This window comes from Homalodisca vitripennis, unplaced genomic scaffold (assembly GCF_021130785.1).
Source record: "Homalodisca vitripennis isolate AUS2020 unplaced genomic scaffold, UT_GWSS_2.1 ScUCBcl_6835;HRSCAF=14229, whole genome shotgun sequence".
NCBI lineage: Eukaryota > Metazoa > Arthropoda > Insecta > Hemiptera > Cicadellidae > Homalodisca > Homalodisca vitripennis.
Window position 1 is genome coordinate 1892 of NW_025782950.1, and position 24250 is coordinate 26141.

General features: G+C 32.7%; 1 protein-coding gene across 1 annotated transcript; it reads left to right on the top strand.

Annotated features, from left to right (window-relative positions):
• Positions 1–239: 239 nt before the first annotated feature.
• On the top strand, positions 240–24046 carry LOC124373961 (probable leucine--tRNA ligase, mitochondrial; the record flags this gene model as incomplete). The annotated part of the gene is given in 15 exon segments (XM_046832268.1): positions 240–274; positions 276–353; positions 355–372; positions 3002–3244; positions 6194–6336; positions 6852–7514; positions 14364–14530; positions 17903–18015; positions 18017–18077; positions 18810–18992; positions 20923–21033; positions 21036–21091; positions 21093–21170; positions 22512–22739; positions 23945–24046. Coding segments are annotated over 15 exon segments (2255 nt in total), but the record flags the coding sequence as incomplete, so codon positions are not given.
• Positions 24047–24250: the final 204 nt, after the last annotated feature.

Here is a 24250-nt window from a genome sequence, read left to right on the forward strand (position 1 = left end):
TAAGAATGTCTGTGCCATATTTTAATATATTTATTTGAGAATTAGATTGGATTATCATGTTACATATATAATGGAAATGCAATAAATTAGCACAATAAATTGGCACAATATTTATTTTATGAATGTGTAAAATAAACTTACTTTTTGTTTAAGGAAGAAGATTTAACTCAAGCTACAAAACTTAAAATAGAAGAATATTGGGAAAGGAACAAGTTTGCAGTATCCTGAATTCAATCCAGATAAAGAAAGCTCAAAGTGTTATGTGTTGTCAATGTTTCCCTTATCCATCAGGAAATTTACACATGGGTCACATAAGAGTTTACAGCATTAGTGACATGCTGGCCAGGTTCTACAAGAATGAATGGTAAAAATGTAAGTTGGCTCACCAAAATCAAACCCATATCTTCTAAGTCTTCCTCCCTATGTTCACACCAAGTCAATACATTATTCCTGTTTTACTCTTATACAATGAAGGATGATAAGGAAAAAACTATAGAAACAATTAATAAGATAGTAGAAGTGTATATTGATTTTTTGACTATCAAAATAAAAAAATTGATAGATTTATACTTTTAGGGTTATACTTCATTCGTAGGCTTGAGTAGAAATATCATGATTATCATATGTTTCCCATGGTTCACATTATGTCAAATAATTGCCAACATAAGTTTGATCAATAAAAATCATATATATATATATATATATATATATATATATATATTTATTATTTGGCCTCACCATGAAGAGCCATATTTACTCTGAGGATGTTGTGTGTTCCATATTGAGGCCGAATCATCTCAAGATTAATAGTGTTTGAGCTGTGTGAGCCAGAAACGTAGATCAACACTAGATAATGATCATCGCTTAGAATGGAATATGGTTTTTTGTCACATTACATGTTTTTACAATTATGGGCTTAATGTTAGGCTACATAAAAGATGGACGACTTTTTCAGGTAAAATAAAATTTAAGTTACTTAATACTTTTATTGCTGGGCAGACTCAGTGACAATAAAGGAGTTTGACCACTGTTCCTATAAGGCATCCATCACAGTCGACCTTCATGCAATTTATTGTTTTGTGTGGCCTTTTGAACAGCAATGTTATCATTATCAGACACTTCCTAAATATACATACGATTATATAATTTTGAAATTAATGTAGAATAATTTATTATGTTTACACTATTTTATTTGATCCACTATTTATGGACCAATATGTATGTAAACAATGCTTGAACCGCTGTAAACTTAATTAACAGATAAATTAAATAGAACTATGAAAATCCTATTTTTAAATAGGCTTTAAATCAAAATTTTTATTTGTCACTAAGCATTATTAACATGTCATTAAATAATGACTGATTATTAACATGTAATACTTAACAGTAAATTTTAATACACATGTTCACAAGTCATCTTCAGGCTATTTCTGAGTTAAAATTGCCTTGTGCATTGAGTGACTATCTGATTTTCTGTGTTGTATACTTGATGAAAGTCACCAGGTTTTAGTATAAAAGACATTTTTATTTCTTCCACAATTCAATTTATTATTAAAAGTGCTTTTGCCAGTTAAGACATCATCAGTTCTATCAGTGACTATCTCATGTTGGGAGAAGAAAAGCAATATGGTGAAAAGCTAGGTGCCAAAAGCACACAATACTCATCCTAGTTTATTAGGTGATGCTCTGCACTCATAATTAGGTGTATTCTGTATGAAAAGTTTTGTTTTACATCATGTAAAACCAAAAAATTTGTTGCTTTTTATTGTTATAGAACAAACTAATAATTTTTCGTTGTACCATTTTTTTGGCTTCTGTGTTATGGTTTCTACTAATTGAGGCAATTTGTACAATAAAAAAGGAATTTTAGGAGGTAGCGACTCCTGCGATTTCCCTTCCCTAAATCTGCACTTGGTTAATAATATCCTGTTTTTTATAATTTCATTGACTCTAAGGAATATTTCCTGCACACCTGTAGCTGGTTTTGCATATTTTTCAAAATACACAGCATGAGTTTTTTACAATGCAATTACATTAATTGTTTGCCATTACTAAATTTACAAAAAGTGATTGAGGTTTTAAATTAAAAAGATATGGGATTGAATGAAACCATATTAAAACAATAGTATAAAGTGAACTTCGCTTCAGTGTGTTTCAACAAGAATTGATCCACATGGTTAAAAGGTAATCATTTGTTTTAGAACTGGAGGTAAATAACAAGCAGGATAAACTTAGTTCCAATACTGTGATACCTGGAAATAAATATTGATTGTTGTTCATGTCCACTATTCTCAACATTCAAAAAGCAAATGAATATTTACAATTACTGTTGACTCCCTTGGATAGGTTTAATATCTAATAATTGTTAACAAGGACGAAGCCAGGAAAAAGTTTAGAGGGTCAAGACGGCTGATATTTTCCCATAGTGGACAGAAACTAAGGCAAGTGCAGTCAACCTCTCATTCCAATGTTGAGAACAATCTTCCAGCAGTAATAGTTAATAGTACTGAATTATTTAAATAATAATATTCGTTTGCTAAAAAGTAATTGAAAATATTTAAAATAAAAATTCAGGGGAGTCCGGACTCTTGAACCCATTTGTTGGCCATGTCTTGATTGTTAAGATAATAAGATAGTAAAAAATAGTAACATTTAAGTACAATTAACCTTTTGAGAGCTGAATTGTTATTGCTATATACATGTAATTAAAAGTACTAATGAATGTACTAATATTGGCTGGATAAAGTAAGTAAATCACAAAAGCGTGTGAACAGCGAAACAAGGCCAGAGTTCACCCAAAATCACATTATACAGTTACATGTTACATGACGGGAATATCTATCAAAAGCTCACTCAGCAAGTAGAGTGTGCTTATATGTGCTCACAGTTCATAATGAGAAAGTTATTTTGTATATATTCCAATCATACGCTCTCAAAAGGTTTAATTTATTTGGAATTATTATGCTAGGTTGTAACAATTAATACCTAGAATCTTCCTAAGGTATTACATCCAATGGGATGGGATGCATTTGGTTTACCAGCAGAAAATGCTGCCATCGAGAGGGGACTCTCGTCTGAGGTTTGGACCAACAACAACATAAACACGATGCGGGAACAACTCAAGCATCTGGGTTGCACGTTCGATTGGAGTCGTGAAGTTGCAACCTGTCACAAGGATTATTACAAGTTCACTCAGATGATATTCTTAAAAATGTATGAACTGGGACTTGCCTACCAAAAGAAGGTAGGTAAATATTTTGACAGTTTTATTAAGCTCCTCTAATATAAAATAAATAGTTTACTTATGAAGATTTATAGATTAGTACAGTTATTTGGTAACGTAGTTGTTCTCTAAAACCATTTACAAGTTAAAATTCTATGAATACATTCAATAAAACCAATAAATAAATAATAAAGTAAATAGTTTGAAGAGAAAGTCTACAGAGTTACTTGGTTTACTATCTTTTCTGCAGATACCTAACAGTTATTGCTAAAATACTTGTAATTGTCTGCTCTCGGATCATAAAATTTAGATACCCTAGTTTGAAAGTTAAACTAAAAACTTAACATTAGAGGTATAATAACAGGAGTTATATTAAATTTAGCTTGTTTATTAAAGCGTTTAGGCATGAAGTAAATTATTTACAAATAACTTCCAGTTTTTATGTTACTTACAATAAAAAAGGGTATCGGTTTTTCATCCAAACTGCGACTTTGAAAATTCTTAACTCGGAAATTAAGACAAAATTTGTATACAAGATAGATTTGTATCCATTTGATTTGTGTTCTATTTTAGTATCTAATGTAGAATTTTAGGAAGGGTTTGTCAAAAGGGAAATCTTTGTGGCATCTGATCAGAGATCATGTGCAGAGTATCCTCCTGAATCAGGATGCTAATTCTACAGTACCCAATGCTGCAGCCCGACTAGAGTCCCGCTTGCTGAAGACAGTAGGCACTCCTCCTGGCCATAGTCTGAATGACAATGTCCAAGGGGGGCGAGATTAAGGCAACAGTCTACAGCTACACACGGTGCACTAGGAAAAGTCCCAGTGATAGCAAGGCAAGCCATCCTTTGGATGTCAGCCAGACAAGCTACCTACATCTTGGCCTCCGTTTTTGGTTATGAGACAACAGCTCCATACATTAGTGCAGGTCTGACTACGGAAACATAAAGCCAGCACAAAAGCCTATCACACGTGTACATTGAATTAAAGACCATTTCCTCCTGAATGCTATTTTTATGCTTGGGGTAGGGGGGGGCAACTCCTAAAGGCCAATTCGTGACGCACTACCCCTGCACCATGAGTCCCTTAGACACAGGTCGCTTCACACCGTGAGATTGGATGCCCCAGACCACACAAAAGTATGTGTGTAGTCCGATTCTGGACAGACCAGTCCGTAGGCACAGAGAGCAACTGCCATTGCAGATTGTACAGGTACAATCTGGGCATTAGCCTAGATCCTGGGATGCTGTTGACAGCAGGGTCACTTCATGCAGGACACTTAACAAACGTACATCCAAACCCAACCATTGGTTGGATTTGGACCCCCCCCCCCCCAATTGGCCTTAAGTGGCATTAGAGACACTGTCACCCCTGGGGAGATACTTTCCCAGTTCATTGAGGATCACACGAACTAAGGTCAGCACATGCCTTAGACCCTAATGAAAAAAAAGAAACTTAATAAAACAATAGAACACTTTTAAAAGATTTTCATTGTTTGTGTAGTTTTTTGTACAAAAACTGTAATTTTAATTCAAATTAAGGATTATTTTGTTGAATCAATAATTTATCATAAATGTTTGCTATATTTGCATTATTTATATTAAAATTTAACAACACTTTTAAACAAGTATATTTATCTTAGTAGTATTTTTTCCTTCTATTGAAATTGTACACTTTGTGAAGAACGACTTAGTGATAGAAATATGTCTGCTCCTGCTTCATTATAGCTCTTTTAAACTCACAGATTATGTAAAGAATGTGACACTACTCATGTAGCAGTGGTTGTTAGTTTTGTTATGAGTGAACACGTTCTATCTACGGTGCCGTTGTGCACATGTCACAACTCTTAATTAGTACCGACAACGTGTTTAGTTGTGTCAAGTTATGGGTATTTTTAAGTTGCTGAATTTGTTACTCTTTAATAATAAATTGTAATTATTGCTTTATTGTTTATTTATAGTCTATTTTATGGTATAATTTACTGTATAGTCTAAGAATACCAATTCGATCTTGGTTTCCAGAAATCAGTCTTCAAAGTATTGATTATTTTTTTAATATTTAAAACTTGAATGCCAGCTGATTTGTCAGCTGTTCTGATTAGTTGACTTGATTCCTGCCAGTCTCAAATGTTTCTGTTACTATTAGCTGACTCGGATTCCCACTATTTTCTGACATATTTCATCATTATTATTTGGGAAATAAGTGAGTTTGAAGTTATGAAATGTCATCACAAGTAGTTCCGATAACACCATAGTGGCATCATAGTACTTTTCATGTAAAAAGTAACATTTCATCTACAAAAATAATGTTTAGTAATGTTATTACTACATACACCTGTATGTATTATGTCAAGAGTTTCATCGCAAACATTTGATCAATGTGATACATGTCCACACCATTAGTACTGGTGATGTAGGAGCACTTTTTATATAAAACAACTTACATAATTATAATGTGAAATTAATAAAATATGCTAAAAACTAAATTTGGGATTTCAGGTGCTGAAATAGGGCTAGGTCTGAATGTGTTAAGGTTTGCATTTAAAACAAGAATCAAAATTTAAAATGATTGATAATTTTATGAATACAACAGCAGTGATTAACATGTTTTAGGCTCTGGTAAACTGGGATCCTGTTAACAAGATAATTGTACAAATACAACAGCAGTGATTAACATGTTTTAGGCTCTGGTAAACTGGAATCCTGTTAACAAGATAATTGTACAAATACAACAGCAGTGATTGACAAGTTTTAGACTCCGGTAAACTGGGATCCTGTTGACAAGATAATTGTACAAATACAACAGCAGTGATTAACATGTTTTAGGCTCTGGTAAACTGGAATCCCTTTGACAAGATAATTGTACTAATACAACAGCAGTGATTAACATGTTTTAGGCTCCGTTAAACTGGGATCCTGTTGACAAGATAATTGTAAAAATACAACAGCAGTGATTAACATGTTTTTAGGCTCTGGTAAACTGGGATCCTATTGACAAAACTGTGCTGGCAGATGAACAAGTTGATGAAGATGGCTGCTCGTGGCGTTCTGGAGCTAAAGTGGAGAAGAAAATTTTAAAGCAATGGTTCATTAGAACAACATCATTTGCCAAGTGAGTGAATTTCATATTATTTTTTTAACTATTGCATTACAATAAGAGGTTTAAAGACAGGTATAATTATCTCTTTTCTCTTTAACATGACTTTTATATGTTGTTTGTGTTTATTAACATTGTGACATAGGTGGATTGTTCGCTTTGCAGCGTATGCGTGCGCACATGTGTGTGTGTGTGTGTGTGTGTGCGTGCGTGTGTATTTCTATGAGTTTAATCCCAATGAGCTGCTTACTACTATCAGACTGTTATTACAACAAAGAAATTTACTCATGAAAATTTTTCAAGAAAAGTTAGTTTCAAGAGTCATAACTTTTAAATATACAAGTGTCCTTAAAGATAATGTTATGGTAATAATATTATAGCTGTATATTAAGAAAAATGATTTATTATTTATGTATTTATTGCAAAAAACAAGTATTCAAATTTAATATAATATTCTTTTTAATTATGAATGGAAGGCATTATTATTAATAGCTTTAAGTAAAAAAAATTCAAACTATTTATATTTTTAGGGCACTATATGATGGTTTGGACCGAAGAGATTTAGAGGATTGGAAAGATATTGTTGATATGCAAAAGGGCTGGATTGGAAGCTGTGACGGAGTCAGTTTTGAATTTCCATTGGATAACGAAGAAGGGGAAGTGACATTGTGGACTGACAAACCTGAACTAATTCCGAGAGCTAAATTCGTGGCAGTTCCTCCCGGAAGCGTTTTGGATCTTGAAAATAAAGGAGAGGGTAATCGTAAGTTGGATGTTTATGTAAGAAACACACTGACAGGTAAACTCTTGCCAGTTTATATCACTGATGAACTTCCATACCATGAAGGGTCTGAGGCTCGTATCGGTATTCCCGACGTTTATGAATGTGATGTGAGTTTTGCTCAGCGTGTCGGCATACCAGTGGATACTACAGAACAAGACAGTGAGTTTGACCGAGAACTTATCATCAAGAAAATTAAAGGAAGAGTGACCAGTTCAAAGATTAGGGACTGGCTTATCTCGAGACAACGACATTGGGGAACGCCAATTCCCATGGTGCACTGCAACAAATGTGGTGTTCAACCTGTGGCCTGTGATCAGCTCCCAGTAGAACTCCCTCCAGCCAATACAGTTCTGGAAAAAGGGTCTCAACTGTCTTCCTCTGAAGAATGGATTTCTACTTCCTGTCCCAAGTAAGTAGGTAAGTTGTGTAGTCTGATAATTCATGTTAACATATGTATCTTACAGTGTGACTCCTTGTGTAATAGGTAGTTCAATTACAATGTATAAACAAACAATATTGTTTTATTCATTGTTCAGATTTCTGGCCACTTTTTCGAAGACAACTAAAGTTTATTGTTAACTAGAATCAGAAAAGACTGTATTCAATTGTTACACATGGTGTACATGAATTGTGTCACATGATTGAGAACATAAACAGTTAAGTTTACTAAATATACTTTACATTAGTATCAAATAAAACTAATAATACAATATAATATAATTTAAACTATAGTAAAAACAATAGTGAATTGTATAACATTCAGAAAAGGAGGACAGGAGGACAATGGCAAGTCAGTCAGGTAATTTTTAAGTTTATTTTACAGTAATGTATGACTTTCTATTAATTTTATATTGCTTGGCAGCAAATTAAAAAAAATTGCCCCCATTTACAGAAAAATTGTAAGTTATGTTGAACTATTGCCATATTAATTCCGTTTCTCATATTATAATTGTGGTTCTCAACACTTTTGCCTAAGCTATGAGCATGATTTTTTATACTGACATTACAGTTTCATATATATATATATATATATATATATATATATATATATATATATATGTATATAAGCACTGTAAACTGTCATGATACCCAGTTGAGGAAAGTAATCCTTCACAGTTTCATTCCATTGAAGTTTTAAAATAACACGAATTGCTTTTTTTTGTATTACTAAAAGCTAATCTAAATTTTTTTTATTGATGTGGATATGTGTAATGAGATACCAAATACAATATGTGAAAAATATATCATTTTTAGAGTTTCTTGTGAGCATAATTTTTGGAATTCTGAAATCAGAGTTAATTTTTGAACTATTTCTTCTAAATGTTTATTCCAAGTCAGCTAACTGCCTAGTGTTAAACCCAAAAACTTTACTTCTTCTTCCTTAACTATAGCCACTTCATCTGTTTCTATATGTTTCTAGGATTAATTTGATTTCTTCATTGGTTAGTAGAAAATTCCGTATAGCTTGGTTTTTGTTGGATTCAAAATTAAATTGTATTCTTAGAAAAACTGGTTTATTTTAGATAGGCTGACAAAAGCAGACATCTCTATTCCTCTTTAGATGATGCACTAATTTTTAGAGTGGCATCATCAGCGTATAAGCATAATTTATCTAGCTCTGGAATTCTTTCTAGGTAGCAGAGGAATAGAAGTGGCCCCAAAATGGATACTTAAGGAACTCCATAAGAAGTTTGTTTTAAAGTAGAATTATATTAACTAGTTAAATTATTCTTGTTGTTTAGATTATGTATTTCAACAAACTGCTGTCTGTTTTGTATATATGACTTTAGCCAGTTGTACTCCTTCCCATGTATACCACAATGTGACAATCTAGTTAACAACTTAGTATGACTAACACTTGCAAATGCTTTATGGAGGTCCATATAAATACTCCTATTACCTTATCCCTTTATCCACAGAATCAATCACTGACTCAGTGAAATCAGTGGCAGCTGGAACTACAGATTTAATTTTTCTAAACCCATGTTGAATGCTATCAAATAAATTATTTCTTTCTACATAGTCAACCAGCTGGTTAGACATTGCACGCTTTAATATTTTTGGATATAACTGGGAGCCAATGCAAGTGGCAGATAATTTGCTGCATCGAACTGATCGCCTTTTTTTAAATATAGGTTTTATTTTTGTAATTTTTAGTTTTTTCAGGGAAAAGTACAGAGAGGAAAGATGAGTTAACTATATGAAGCAGTGGCTCAGTTAAAAATTCCATTCTATACTTTAATATTGCCACTGGTATATCATCATATCCAGTGCTATAACTACTTTTTGGACTACTAATAATTTTAATAATATTGTCTCTATTCAATGTGAGTACAGTCCAGAAACTTTCTGATACCACCTTGTATAATATACTAGCTGACCCAGCAAACTTTGTTCCGCCTTAAAGGCAATATCACATGATCACATTTTGTACTTTTTAAATTAGGATAATTGTAAATAAAAAAATATAATTATTCAATGATTCTTTATTTTGCCATTTATTGTAGCACCTTGGTGATAAACCATTTTTTTGTTTTTTTTTTTTATTAGGCGCGAAAAAAATAACGCGGAAGGTCTTCCGACCTGTGAACATGCCACATATAATGGACCATGGGAAAAACATGGATGTTCGAGATTAAGACCACAAACTTTTAACGATTTGGCCTTGTGACTTATTTACAGTCATGGCGAATGCAAGACGGATCAGAAATTGAAGTCGTTTAAATTGAAATGGCATGTCGGTTGGGATCATCGGGATACTCGGAATGACAACTCCTCCTCACCTTTGAATTTTCCTTTGAGTATTGTGGCGTAAATAAAAATTGTTCATCAATTTACTTACCACCAAATGTGTTCCGTTGCAACAGTTTTTGGCTGGTTTAAGTTTTTTAAAGCATGATTACAACAACCAAACTTTAGTTGTAAATTGCGCTGTGGTAAGCCAGGTACATCCAAGGAGTTTAAAAATTCAATTGGATAGTTGGTGGCATCACCTTCACGCGAAATTGCTGCACAGTCAATAGATTTGATAGAATGCAGTGTACCAATGATCTCATTCTGAATTATGTAGTTTAAGTCATCTACATCTTTATTCTTAGCTACCAAAAATTGCTCGCTCACGGTCAACCATTCATTATTTTTGAGGTTAGTAATGATGTTTGGAATACTTTGTTAATGAGTTCGTCTTTCGATGAGACAAAGTTATAGAAATTCGGAGGAAAATGAAAATCAATCCGCTCGATTCGTCGACAGGTACTCGACGATTACCGATAGTCAGCAATTGCTCAGAGAAATCTTCAGCAGATGTATCGTTACAACAATGCAACTCTCATGTTTGTTGTCAGCTGAAGTTTCTTAACATAGATTCGATGATTTGAGGCAAGCGTTTATCTCGTCGGCAGCAGTCCCCGATCTGGGAATTACTGGGCAATGTTTGGCGGAAATCGCCAGGCAGTAAAAATCATTGAGCCTCCAAAACATCTCGAGTCATTACGTAGATCTTGCAATGTTCGGTAGAGTGCTTCCAATGCACGTTTATTGCGCGATTGTGCATTCGTCCCAGATGATGATCTTCGATTCTGATAAAACTTTTGGCCATAGCGGAGTGCCATATTGCATGTTGGTTTTTCAATATATTCCAGATTTAACGGCAATTTTAATGCAGAATGTGTCGTACGACATCCTTTAGTAATGTGGCTGCTATTCCAGAAGAAGCAACTGCAACCGCAGTGTTGGATCTTGCACGAACAGTGGCTAAAATTACTGACATGAGGAATGTCTTACCAGTTCCACAGGGGCATCCAGGAAATAGAAACCACCATTTCCATCATCAGTTGCCCTTCATTAATGCATCACAAACTTCCATTTGTTGGGGATTCATCAGGGGTACATTCGTTTGAACTTCTAAATCTAATTCCTGGTGATCATATTTACGTTTCCCGTTCCAATTCTCGATTAAATGCGTCATTCATTTCACAATTTGTCACTGGCATTCCTAACCTGACAAATAAACTACCGCATATGAGATAGCACATGTCTTCAATCAAAAGCAAGGCCCTATTATGTATCTCCCCTAATTCATTTCAAGATTGGGATTTCTTGAATTGACACGAATTTGATTGTAAAATATCTTCTGCCATATTATCCTTGTATTTGTGCCATAGATTAGATGGGTTCGATGGAAAGCATGCGTCGAAATGATGATAGCAAATAATGTAATCTGACTTGGAGATGCAGAGATAATTTGCTTTCAATTGTATAAAATTAAAATTTGAATTGTATTATCTGAAATAGTAAAGTCTATGTTTAACAGTGATTGCAGAAACAGTTGAAACAAAATTTGCTGTTTCTCTTAAGCTTACTCTATGCTTTCAAACTATAAGTGTAAAGAAATGTAAAATAGTAATTAAATGATATAAAAATATGTTTCTTTGTCGCATTAATACATGTTTACAAAGAACAGCTGATTAAATTTGAAAAGGCTCTTTCACTTAATAACATATGTTTGCTGCAATGCATTTCTTACGGGTATTTCTGTAACTTTTAGAGACCAGTGGGGCGGAATCGGGAACGGGATAAAAAGTATCCTATGTTCTTATCCCAGTTCTTAGCTACCTCCCTACCAATTTTCCAGCCAAATCGGATCAGGCGTTCTTGACTTATAAATAGTGTAACTAACACGACTTTCCTTTTATATATATAGATATTGAATGTTTTTGTTTTTTAGAAACACTTTTATTATTCAAAATAATGTAGATAACAATATTTATATTTTTTTTACTGCTACTGCTATGCAAACATGATATTTTTACACTACATTGATAACAGCTGTTTCAAGATTCAAGATTCATTGTGGTCATTATGATCATCAAAACAACAACAAACTTCAGCTAAGTAATATTTTGTGCAGATATGCCAACCAGAAACATTAATTATACTAATAGTGGAACTTTTCCTGATATATTTAAGATTAGTAAGGTTATTCCTGTTCATAAGTAAGGTGCTATGGACAAGCATTGCAACTATAGACCTATTTCTATTATTCCAGCTGTGTTGAAGGTCTTTGAGCGGTTGGTACATAAGCAGATTGTAGATTATTTAGAGTCAAATAAGTTGTTCAGTGACTGTCAGTTTGGTTTCCATTCTAATTGCAGTACCATAAAAGCAGTACAGGCTCTTGTAAGTACAGTGGAGTCCCGCTAATCCGAACACGTGTAATCCGAACGTCGGTTAATCCGAACGGGTCCAGGAGGAATTATTTATAACGATAATGAACAGTTTATAGGAACTAATTTCATAAAAAATGAAAATGGGTGCATCATTTCGTACATAAACAAAGAAAACTTTAATTAAATAGACATACAGTATTTTATTAAGACAAATTGTGTATGGTACAGTATACATAAATAATGAAGTTAAATACAGTACCAAATTGAAACTTATAGGTTAAGTATGAGTTAAATTACTGTATTAAGAAGTGAAAATCAAACAAAAATTGGACGTACAGTACTGATATTATTATTGAGTACAATATTAATTGTTAAAAGACATAAATTCAGTTATTGTCTTCTGTCGCATTAAAGAGAGTCTATTGGATGACGCATAGTTTTCGTACAACTATTGAACGCGTGGACCCGTACAATATCCAGTACGCTCACATTGCTTAACAATAGAACTGTCACAGTAAATACAGTAAATGTGCTTAGTATTCGCAAACATGTTTATTTGTCAAGAAATACAAATGCAACAGTCAGAAAACATGTTTTAATAGACAATGTTGATAATTCTATAACAAAATAGACCCATTCTCAAGTTTAAAACCGTATTTTTCTGTAATTCTGGCTAATCCGAACAATCACATAATCCGAATAGGGCTCGGTCCCAATTAGGTCGGATTAACGGGACTCTACTGTACTTGTTTTGATGGCCTTGAACAAAAAAAAATGTCGTTAATTTTAGAAGTTATGACCATTCAAAGGCCTTTGATACTGTTGAACATAGTATTCTAGTCAATAAACTGAAATTTTATGGTTTTAATCAATTAGCTTTAGATCTTTTGAACTCTTATCTGACAAACAGGTCACAATGTGTATTACTAAATGGCTCATATTCAGTAACTAAACCTGTTAACTTTGGAGTGCCGCCTCAATACTGGGGCCAACATTATTTATTCTTTATATAAATGACCTCCCAGGAAATCTAAATGACAGCTGTGTAAATACTTACTCTTTGCAGATGACTTGGGGCTATTGGTTAGTGCTGAATCAGCCTTGGACAGTGTAAATAAACTTAGCGATAAGAATTCTACTGTCTTGGACTGGTGTTCTGCAAATAAACTTTGCATAAACATTGGAAAAGTTCAAGACCTACCTCCCAATTTGTACAGTAAAAGTAGCAATTATAGTATTGTTTCTTGAAATACATGTTCAGTTGAATCTCAAGTGGCATGATCATATTAACTATATAGCCTCTCGAGTTGCTAAAGGTGTTTTCTTAATTAGGGCACTAAAGGGTACAATTTCAACTGATTACTTATTGTTTGTATACTAACTATGCTTATGTTCATAGCTTTATCGCTTATGGAATCACCTTATGGGGCAATACACAGTATGCAACAAAACTTTTTATTCTGCAAAAAAGGGCTGTCAGAGTGATTGCTGGTGTACCTAACAGAGATCACTGTAAAGCTTGGTTTGCAAAGTTTAATATTCTAACCCTACCATCTGTTTATGTATTAAGTGTTTTGATGTATGTTAAAGATAACTTGAATGACCTTGTTAGCCTTTGTGATAACTATAACATTTTTACGAAAAATAGGAATGATCTGTTGCTGATGAAGTATAAACACACAAGCACGCAAAATAGCTTCAGGAATCTGGGAATCAAATTGTACAATGCTTTACCTGAACATATAAAAAAATTATCTAGGCCTAGGTTTGAAACCTCCATAAGAAACATGTTGCTTAAGAAGTGTATATATAGTGGAAATGAATTTTACAATGCTAGTAATAGTATGCTTCTTTAAACTTGTTTCACATGTTATAACTTGTTGATGTTGTTATACACTATTGTAGTGTCCTGACAATAAATGATTTGATTTGATTTGATTATGGGTAAAATTAGTATGTGTTGACAGCTTGCTCAGTGCTGCTACCTAGCAGACAACAGTACCGAATAAGAATTTTCAAATAATTAAAATCCTTCTTAAGTTGATCAAAACTGAACTAATAAGTACTGATGCACTCTGCTATGTTGGCAGCTGTGGAGGGCCTGCGAGACGTGACCAAGATACGATGGATACATTCGTTGACTCATCGTGGTACTATCTGCGCTATCTGGATCCTCACAATCAGCATGAACCTTTCAACAAAACAACGGCATCTAAATTGATGCCAGTCGATATTTACATTGGTGGCAAAGAACATGGTATGTATAATATAATATTGTAGTTTAAAACTGAATGAAATATGTAAAAATCCTTCTCTATTTTTCTTGAGATGTGTAGATGATGCTAGCTTTGTACATTGAGAATGAATTTGAAGTAGAGTGAAATTTAATTTGGGGTTGATGGAAAGAAACAATACAAGTAGACTCAAAAAGTAAAATTTATTAATCCTTTTCCTATCAGCCCATTTCCATTAAGAACTTTTTAAAAAGTGCGAAGATAATTTTCAAGTCCGTTGTACAATTGCATAATTTACCCTACCTTTTCTGTTTTTAACATAATCTAGATTTTTTTTTATGATTGTTTATTGTTGTGTGTGTCTATATATATATATATATATATTAAATACCAAAATTCAGAAAATAATATGAGACACTAAATTCTTCACATAAAAAGTTTTCTATTTTCTGTTAACTTTATATATATATTTCTGTAATATTGGATAGTATAATGAAATGAATCTACTTTTATAAAACAGAATATTACAAGCAGTTGAAAACTACAGGTGAGTCTTACACACCTAATAAAAAGTGTGTTTTTACTATATAAACAGTGAATATCACCATATGACACAAACAATGTGGTGCTAAATATTGTTCTAATTTGACAAACACACATAATCTTCATAAATGACAATTATCATCTGATCTTATTCATTATGATACAATAATATAGAACCATAAACATAAAAAATGCAAAACAAAATACAGATCTACGACACATGGTGGACCAATAAGTGAGGCTGAATAAATTAACACAGAATTTACACTGATCAACCACGTATGACACAACAACGAGGGGCAATTAACAAAGAATTATAAAACAGATCTTCTTTATATTTTACCATATATTTTTTCATCTCTTTGCAACAATTGTTTGGCGTTGGAAGTTTGTTTTTAGTGTGTTAAAGTCAACATAGCTCGAACTAATAGTAGAGTATGAATCAATTTTGTACATTTTTTCAGGCTTTTAAATTTGAGCTTAAGTAACCTAACCTGAAAAATTCCATAACCAAGGAAAGTCTGCAGAAGCAGCTCAGAAATAGTCCAGAAAAATGTGATATTTTAGACACATTCACATCAATAAATAATATGAATAAACTGATCAAACAGTTTTAAAACAAATCATTGTAAAACACAACTAGATTAGAGAAGCGTTTCGTTATTTTCTTTGCCATGTATAATGTTGTATGTTATTGTAGTCTATATTTCCCTTTTAATCTCTCTTAACCTCCAAGTTGATAGCAATATCGGCTCAGACCGAGCCGTTAGGGACCCGTCTCAATCGATAACGGCTCGGTCCGAGCCGTTCGTGAAAAACGACGTAAAAATAATAACTAGTATCGGAATTCAGCTATATTTTATACTAAACGGTTTAGAAAGAGTTCCTTTACTTGATACTCTTATGTCGTATATTTTCAAGCAGATACAAATAAACATTATTATGGAACTTGTTGATGAAAAGTATACATTTTTTGGCAGTTTTCGATTTGTTTATGCTGGTGAAAAAAACATATTCAAAATCAATTTTCATGTAAATATAAACTACAAGCGTTATACATCTTTGTGTTCAAACTTAAATTGTGAATCTTTTGTATATAATGAATTTCAAATATGTTACTATGGAAAATTGTGAAAAATAGCCTCAAAAATATAATTTTTTTATTGGAAAAATTTTTGTTTTTCAAGGTCATTAGTAAATAATACAATGAAAAAAATTTTCTTGGTAAGTTTTTATGTATCATTACCATTTAGTACATATTATAGTGAACATTTTAATATATAATATGTTATATTTCAGGTATATTTGATATGTTATGAATTAAAACAAAAAAACACTGCGCATCATCATAAAAAGGCCTATCACTGTAGAGTAATATGAGTATCACTTGGAGGGTTAACAGAAATTTTTCATTAACGTCAACTTTTGTCAGTTCAGATCAGATGTTTATATAAGGTTTGTTTACATTTCGGTAAAGCAGTCATTCTACTACTTTGAAAGCATGTGGTAAACATAAATCTGTGTGATGTTCTGTGATGCGAAACCAAAGTTTTTTCTCTGTGCAAAACATATATCCATAGGTCTGCCAACAGAAGTAGTCACTTCAACAAGGAGTGACAATAACCTCCCATTAGCACGGCTAGATGTCCACTGAACAGAGAAACGTACTTACATCAAAATGGATAGTTTCCTGATGCAGCTACAGAGTGAACAAGCGTGATGATGCGTGACGTTCCATGACACAAAATGAAAGTTGGTTCCCCCATGCAAAACATACATTCATAGCCCGCCAAAAAGAAGTATTTTAATGGGAAAATACCAAGTTCAAATAACATACCTAAAACAATAATTTAGTCTATTATAATCAACAAAGTCAAAAAATAAACCTCACCTGAAGTTAAAACATAGTATTAGTAGAGGATAAAAATGACACGCCCAAATCTACAAGCAGTGTGTTATCTTTTACAACAACCTTAGTTAAAAAAGGAAAAAATAAATATTTACAATTAAACATAAATAAACAGGAAGCAAAATCCCACAATAAATGTACAATTTAAACCTGGATTCCAATTAAAACCAGATGAAATAGGATTATAGGTTCATTAAAAACAACAACAAAAAAAAAATCAGCCGGTTACGATGATTTTTTGATTCAGTATTGAAGGAAGTAAAACATGAATTAAAAGATGTTCTGGCACAATTAATAAATTCTTCTTTTAAAACAGGTTCTTTCCCAAAACCTTTAAAAAATTGCTAAGGTCATAAGAAAGTTTGTTAAAGTGACTAATCTAACTACCATCCAGTATTGCTGTTACCTACAACCTCAAAAGTCTTTGGGAAAGCTGTTTATAACAGATTGGTCAAATATCTGAAGAATAACTACTTTTTTATTGACTCTTAACACAGATTTTGTCCATGGAAATCAATCGCAATTATAGCAGTGAGCCTCATAGAGGCTATTGTAGAAGCTATAGACAAAGGTAAAAGTATAATTAGCATATTATGGACCAAATTAAAGCTTTTGAATGAGTTCATCCAAAAATATTTTGAAAGAGTATGAGTATTATTATTAAGAGTATGAGAATATGAGTATTATTTTGAAAGTCACAGCTGTGTTACATGTTTTATTTCCTGCACTTCCTGGGTTTTTACTGAATATTTTTTACCCATTTTTACATTAGTATTAAACTTGTACTACGCCTGGTTTCATGTCTTACTTCCTGCATTCACTGGGTTTTTAATGAGAATTGTTACCAATGTTACAGCTGTAATTTAACTTGTACTTCACCTGGTTCATGTCTTACTTCCTGTATTCACTGGAATTTTAATGAGTATTGTTACCAATGTTACAGCTGTATTACACTTGTACTACGCCCGGTTCATGTCTTACTTCTTGAATTCGCTGGGTTGGCTTCCTGACTCGGAACCCTTCAGGAGACTTGTAGTTCAAGGTATGGTCATGGGCAAAGACCTACAGGGTGCAGACCACTGGCAAATACATCCCTGCCTCCGATGTGGACCGATCAGGTAAAGTGGAATCCAATAATCATCTCTCCGCTACAAGTTTACTTCTTTTAGAAATACATTAATAATAATGCTATTATGTATAATATTGTGTAATTATGTGTTAGCGTTCTCAATATTGAAAAAATACTTTATACTTTAGTTTAAGGTATATATTATAGTTTTTATCATTTTTACTCTGCACTCTTAGATGTATATACAACATTTTTATGCATGTTATAAAGTGAAAATAAAGATTTACTTATTTTATTTTACAAATTATTAGTTCTTCTTCTTGTTATTATTATAAAATGTACCAACAAAAATACCATATATAAGTTTCCATTTTATTTAGTTTCACAGGGTTATTGAAAAAGTATGGAGCCAAAATTTGCAAATTTAGAGTTACAAAATATAGAAACTACATAAAACAATTTGTTTTATTGACAGTTTATAATATAGATTACATAAATTTTAATATGCACTATAAATGCTCAATATGAAAGTTAATTACTCTGAAAATATCCAGTTGAATTTGAAGACTGATGTATAACTGAACAGTTGGTATTTCTGTTTGCACAAATTAAAAAAACTTATTGTTGCAACAATGCAAAGGCTATGTTTATAAGTTTATTTTGGTAAAGTTATATTTTGTCTTGGTTGTTTGGTTGACTAATGTTCAACCATTTATCAAATGGCACAACGTAATTAATAAAACACTATCCAGTATGAACAAATGAATGAATTATGTTGCAGGTAAAAAGGCGGTGGAGAGGTCAACAGGGCAAGTAGTGGTGGAGTCATGGGAGAAGATGAGCAAGTCCAAGCACAACGGAGTGGATCCTGGCCAGATGTTCAAGGAGTATGGCATCGACTCCACACGACTACTCATGTTGGGAAGTGTGGCACCCACCTCGCAGCGTAACTGGGATGATGCGAGTTAGTAATTACTATATAGTTTTAAATTTAAAAAAATGCATATTACGGTATAATAAGATTCCACTCCTTGTTTAGTTTATTTACCATCCAGAAATGAATAGATGTATCACTTTATAAATTTTGTAGGAAATGTATCTGAATTGCACATATATTTAGATAATCGATTCTATAAACTTTGACATTTTCTATATTCATTGTACTGAATTTAAGAAATTTTAATAACAAGTCTGATAGATACCACAGGCCAATTGCTTCCCAATGTTATATAACAATATTAATTTCCAGTAGTACAGTAAATACTTAATTTGGTGAAATTCAAGGGATGAAGGCCTAAAACCTCTATTTGAACTTTATTTTTGACGATGGAGGGATTGTGAAGGAAATAGGATTTTTCCGGACATTTGCCATCATTCAGTGAAACAAAAATCAGTAACACTACGTTTCGAGATCTGCAAATCTGATATCTTCTTCAGGTAAATAACTAACCTAACACATTATTACAAACTAGGTTAAAATAAACAAATCATACTAGAGCGTTGTGACACGCCCAAGTCAGGAATCACAACCACCATCAACAACTAGTGTCAACTTCACTAACTCTAAAACATGCACTTAATAAAAAACTAAACATAACACTAATTATTAAACCAACTACAGAATACAGGTCACAATACGTCTGCATTCGTTGATCAACCACCTATGACCAGAATATACTTTATTACCACATTACATTTTTTTACACAGTATGAGTGTAATACTATGCGAAAAGTGGCATTATAAGATAAAATAAAAATAATATTATAATGTTAATATGTAATATTATTGGTAGGAATGGGTCATTCTGACACTTGATTCTCAACATCATAGCTCTTTCCCCTCAATTGTAATATGAATATTTTTCAAAGTAATTTATTATAAATAAAGAATCAAATCAACAAAAATGCTTTAAAAACATGTTTGGAAAATTACGATTAAACAATATTATGATTAGTGAGTGATATGTCAAAACTGAATCGCGCCTGAACCAGGTTCTTTTTTTGTTTTAGTTCCAATTCCTTCTATCTCAGTTACTCATTTCTAATATCCATCTTGTTCTGAGTGTATTTATCCTAAGAATTTGATAAGTAAATATCTTTATACAGAAATCAGTAAAAGGTTTATAAAAATATGGTTACAAATGGTTTGATTGCATCCTGATAGACAAACATAATATATGTGTAGAATACATTTTGTAACAAATGATTTCTTGCTGAAATGTCTGGTGTTTAACAATTATGTTATTTGAAGGGAAGAGAGTTGACAATGTCTTTTTCATTGCCATTGCATTACAGTTTAAAATGTTTACAAAAGCCTGATCTTCATTTTCTATTTGAGTACAGTTCTCACATTCCAATAATGATTCTAGAGATTTTTTAACATTTATCTAGTAACCATAGTTAACCTGCAAAACAGTTTGCAGTAGTCAAGAATGTTGTAGTGTATTCTTTTTGAAGATTAATAAACAATGAAATTTGTCAGCAATAAAAAATAATTTTCTTGTAACTTTTATTTTGTTGTAAGTTTTATTTAAAATTGTATATTGTCAATAAATAATAAAGCATAAAAGTAATAGAACGGGGGTCCAAAGATAGAATCTTGAGGAAGCTTCAAACATTTAAAAAAACATTTATGTCATGTTTTATATATGATATCTGATTTGTTTTAGAGCTTTGAAACATAATGTTGTATTGTATATGTATAAATGTTTTGATCCCATAGCATAAGCACTGGTATTCTGCTAGTCCTCAATGTAAACTACTGAAATGTAACCAATATTAGGTATTTTATTGTTAATGTCTACTGTTCATATTTATTTTCAATGATTCAGGCACAAATACATTTTTTTTGGGTTTGCATTAGTGATTTCAATTTTTTTATGATTGTGCAGCAGCATTTCCTGGGGTCCTCAACTGGCAGCATAAACTGTGGCTAACGGTTATGCAGGAGTTCCGTAATAAGGCTCGATCAGAAGCGGAAAACTCTACAGATCCCAGCAGACATAGCAGCCGCTTGAAGCATCTCTAAGGGACTCTCGCAACTACTACCTGCGTGGCATCACCATGGAGTTACCAGGTCACCCACCAGTTCAACCGTGTCATCTCCAAGATGCAGGGGCTTAACTGGAGATATCAGGGTACGGTAATTTGGATTTTCTCGTTTAGAAAGTATATGGTTTACTTCTTATTGTATAAATTCAGTTATTAAACACCTCAATTTAGTCTGGGACTCATCTTACATTGCACACAAGTCTCTAATTATCTGTCTTACTACTTTTATCTCAAGAGTTCTACACAGAATTAGGAGCTGAGACCTCAGCTACAGGGACTCATTGACCAAGACTTTTGGAATAAAATGTCTGTGCTGGTGTCAGATATCTTCATCTCCCCCAGATGTGAAAGTTGATTGAATCAAATCATTTATGAGTTAGCACTATGTAAGGAAAAAACTCTCATTACAACCTAGTTTGCTGTTTTCTTATCAAATATCAACTGTTCACAGTTTTTAACTGTTTTTTTTTCTGTGGAATAAAAGGAGAAAAGTAATTTGTTAATAATATTATAATATTGGGATTAAAAAATTAAATAAACAAATTATCGGTTTATTTACACCTGAGTTAAATTAAACGAATGAAATGGAGCAAGTGAAATGTTGTGATGCAAAGACATTACAATTAGTACCAATTGATGTCATAGCAGTAAGATATCTTTTGACAATGGAGGATGTGATTGCAGTAATGGTCCACACACAGTATGGTGAATTTAGGCAATGATTAAGGCTAAGACTTGAGTCACTGATATCATGATAACAATCAGCTAGGCAATGCCATCATTAGATTCACACTTGACCCTTTGAGTCCCAGACATTTTACTAGAAGAACCAAACATGCGAGAAGAACCAGTCTTTAGACCGGTAGTGCATAGTGAAGAAAAGTCAGACCAAAATTAGCTGTTTTTGACATTGTTTGGAAAACTTTAATGATTTGTTCACGGAAATAAACACTTTTTATTTTATTGGCTGAGCATTAGCAAGCAAACCAAATTTTTCATTACCTATTATGCCAAACATTACTTGTAGATTTGTACTGTATAAACTTCAAGAGTGTTGTAAATTAAAGCAAAGTAAAAAAGGCAAGTGGGATTATATTTTTGCCTGACACTTCTCTTACAGATTGCAAATAATAGCAATATATTACTGCCTGGCACTTCTCCACCTACATTCTAGGGCAGCAATATTTATGTATGTGTGTTGTGTGTGTGTGTGTGTGTGTGTGTTTGACAGCTGGTCCATAAAAGGATCGAGAAGGTAAAAAATGCAGAAAACTTCCTTAATACTCTTGCTCTTGGCATTTGCAATATTTATTGCACAGCTTGTTAAGGAATATGTAGACTTTTAAGTGGAAATGTTACTTTATGCATGTAAACTTTAATCAGAACTTCATTTCTAAATTTGTTATATTCAAATCAAGGTTGTATTTTGCAGAGATTTGGAGCGGAGTACAAGGCCCATTGTGTGGAGTTTGAGAGGGCTCTAGCGATGCAAGTAGTAGCTCTTGCTCCTATTGCTCCCCACTTCTCTGCAGAGTTGTGGGCAGGACTTGCAACCTCAGCAGGGCTCAAGACTACATCAGAGTTCAACTGGTCCAGACCTGCTCACCTGCAGGCGTGGCCTTGTCTGGACAGTGATTACAAACGAGAGCTTACTTGTTCGGTAAGCCCACATGAAATAAGAAAAACCCCTTTCTTCTTTGAGGTGAACCGACGTCTCGCCACTGCCTTATGAGATAGATGAGCAGTGTCAAGAGGACTGGCAGTGGCAGTACGGTATGGGGTTGTTGATGAACCAGGATGAACTCCCTCAACCTTGACCGTGTTCTGCCGAGTTGTTGTGATAGACGCACTAAACGTTTGTAAATAGATTGTTTGAAAAATAATAGTTCTTATAGATCCACATATAACGAGGACAACTTAAAGATTATTTTTGAATAATAAAAATGTGTTTTATGTGATTCTTTGTTTATTTATTATGTCTGTATTATTTCTTTATATATATAATATATATATTTATATATATATACACGTTAAATTTGTATAAATGGCAATAGCCTTATTTAATTTCAATAAACACTGCTTCACAAAAAAGTACTTGCTCCGCCGGGAGTCGAACCTGGATCTCTCACTTGCCGGGTGAATGTGCTACCATTACACCACAGAGCCTTACTTTTTCCGATTCAATTATTTTGTATTTGGCCGTATCTGTCACATATGCGTTTAAATAACCAAACTGTCATATGATCGGAAGACCAAATACCTGTAAAACGACTTTTTATTTACATTAATTTAAATTTGTATAAATGGCAATAGCCGAATTTAATTTCAATAAACATTGAACCAACACTAGAAGTACTTTCTCTGCATATATATATATATATATATATATATATATATATATATATATATATAATCTTTGATAATCTGGCATATTTGATAATTCAGCATGCCTCAAGTCCTGACAGTGCCAGATTAAGGGAAGTTTACTGTATGTTGAAAAATATGTTAAATTTTTATTTATTAAAGCAACTTACTTTACTTGTATAGTGGACATAGGGAGTGAGATTTGATAAAGGAGACATACATTTCATCTGCCTGAAGAATTTCAAACATTTTATTGTGTTTAAGCTAACAAAAATATAATAATAGTATATTGCGTTTTGATAAATAAAATATAATTTCCATAATTGCCTATCCATAACTTCTAAAATCCTTACTATATACCATAGTATACGAATACTATGTAAAACAGGTGTAGGGTTAGTGGAACTGTATTAAACAATTTATTAAATTTAAGTTATTTTACTGTAGATAGTATTCATTCATAAAATGAAAATGTTAGTAAATGAATGTCTTACCTGACAGGTTAATATGGCAGTCAAGGACACGTTGAAGATAAGCCAGGAACAGCTTGGAACAGATGACGGAGTCATCTGCTACTAAGTTGGCGCTCTCCAGTTCAGAGGTAAAAAACTTTAAAAATATGACTATTATTCAAAATTTATTTATTATTATTTAATTTATTAAGGTAATAGCTAGAACTTAATAAGATTAGTGCGGAAATAAAAACTTTTTTTTGTGTATTTTTCCGAAAAATTGTATGTTTTTAATTTTGGAAGTTGTTTAGTAGAATCGACTGTGGTAATATCATTTAGATGATCCCAAACAGGT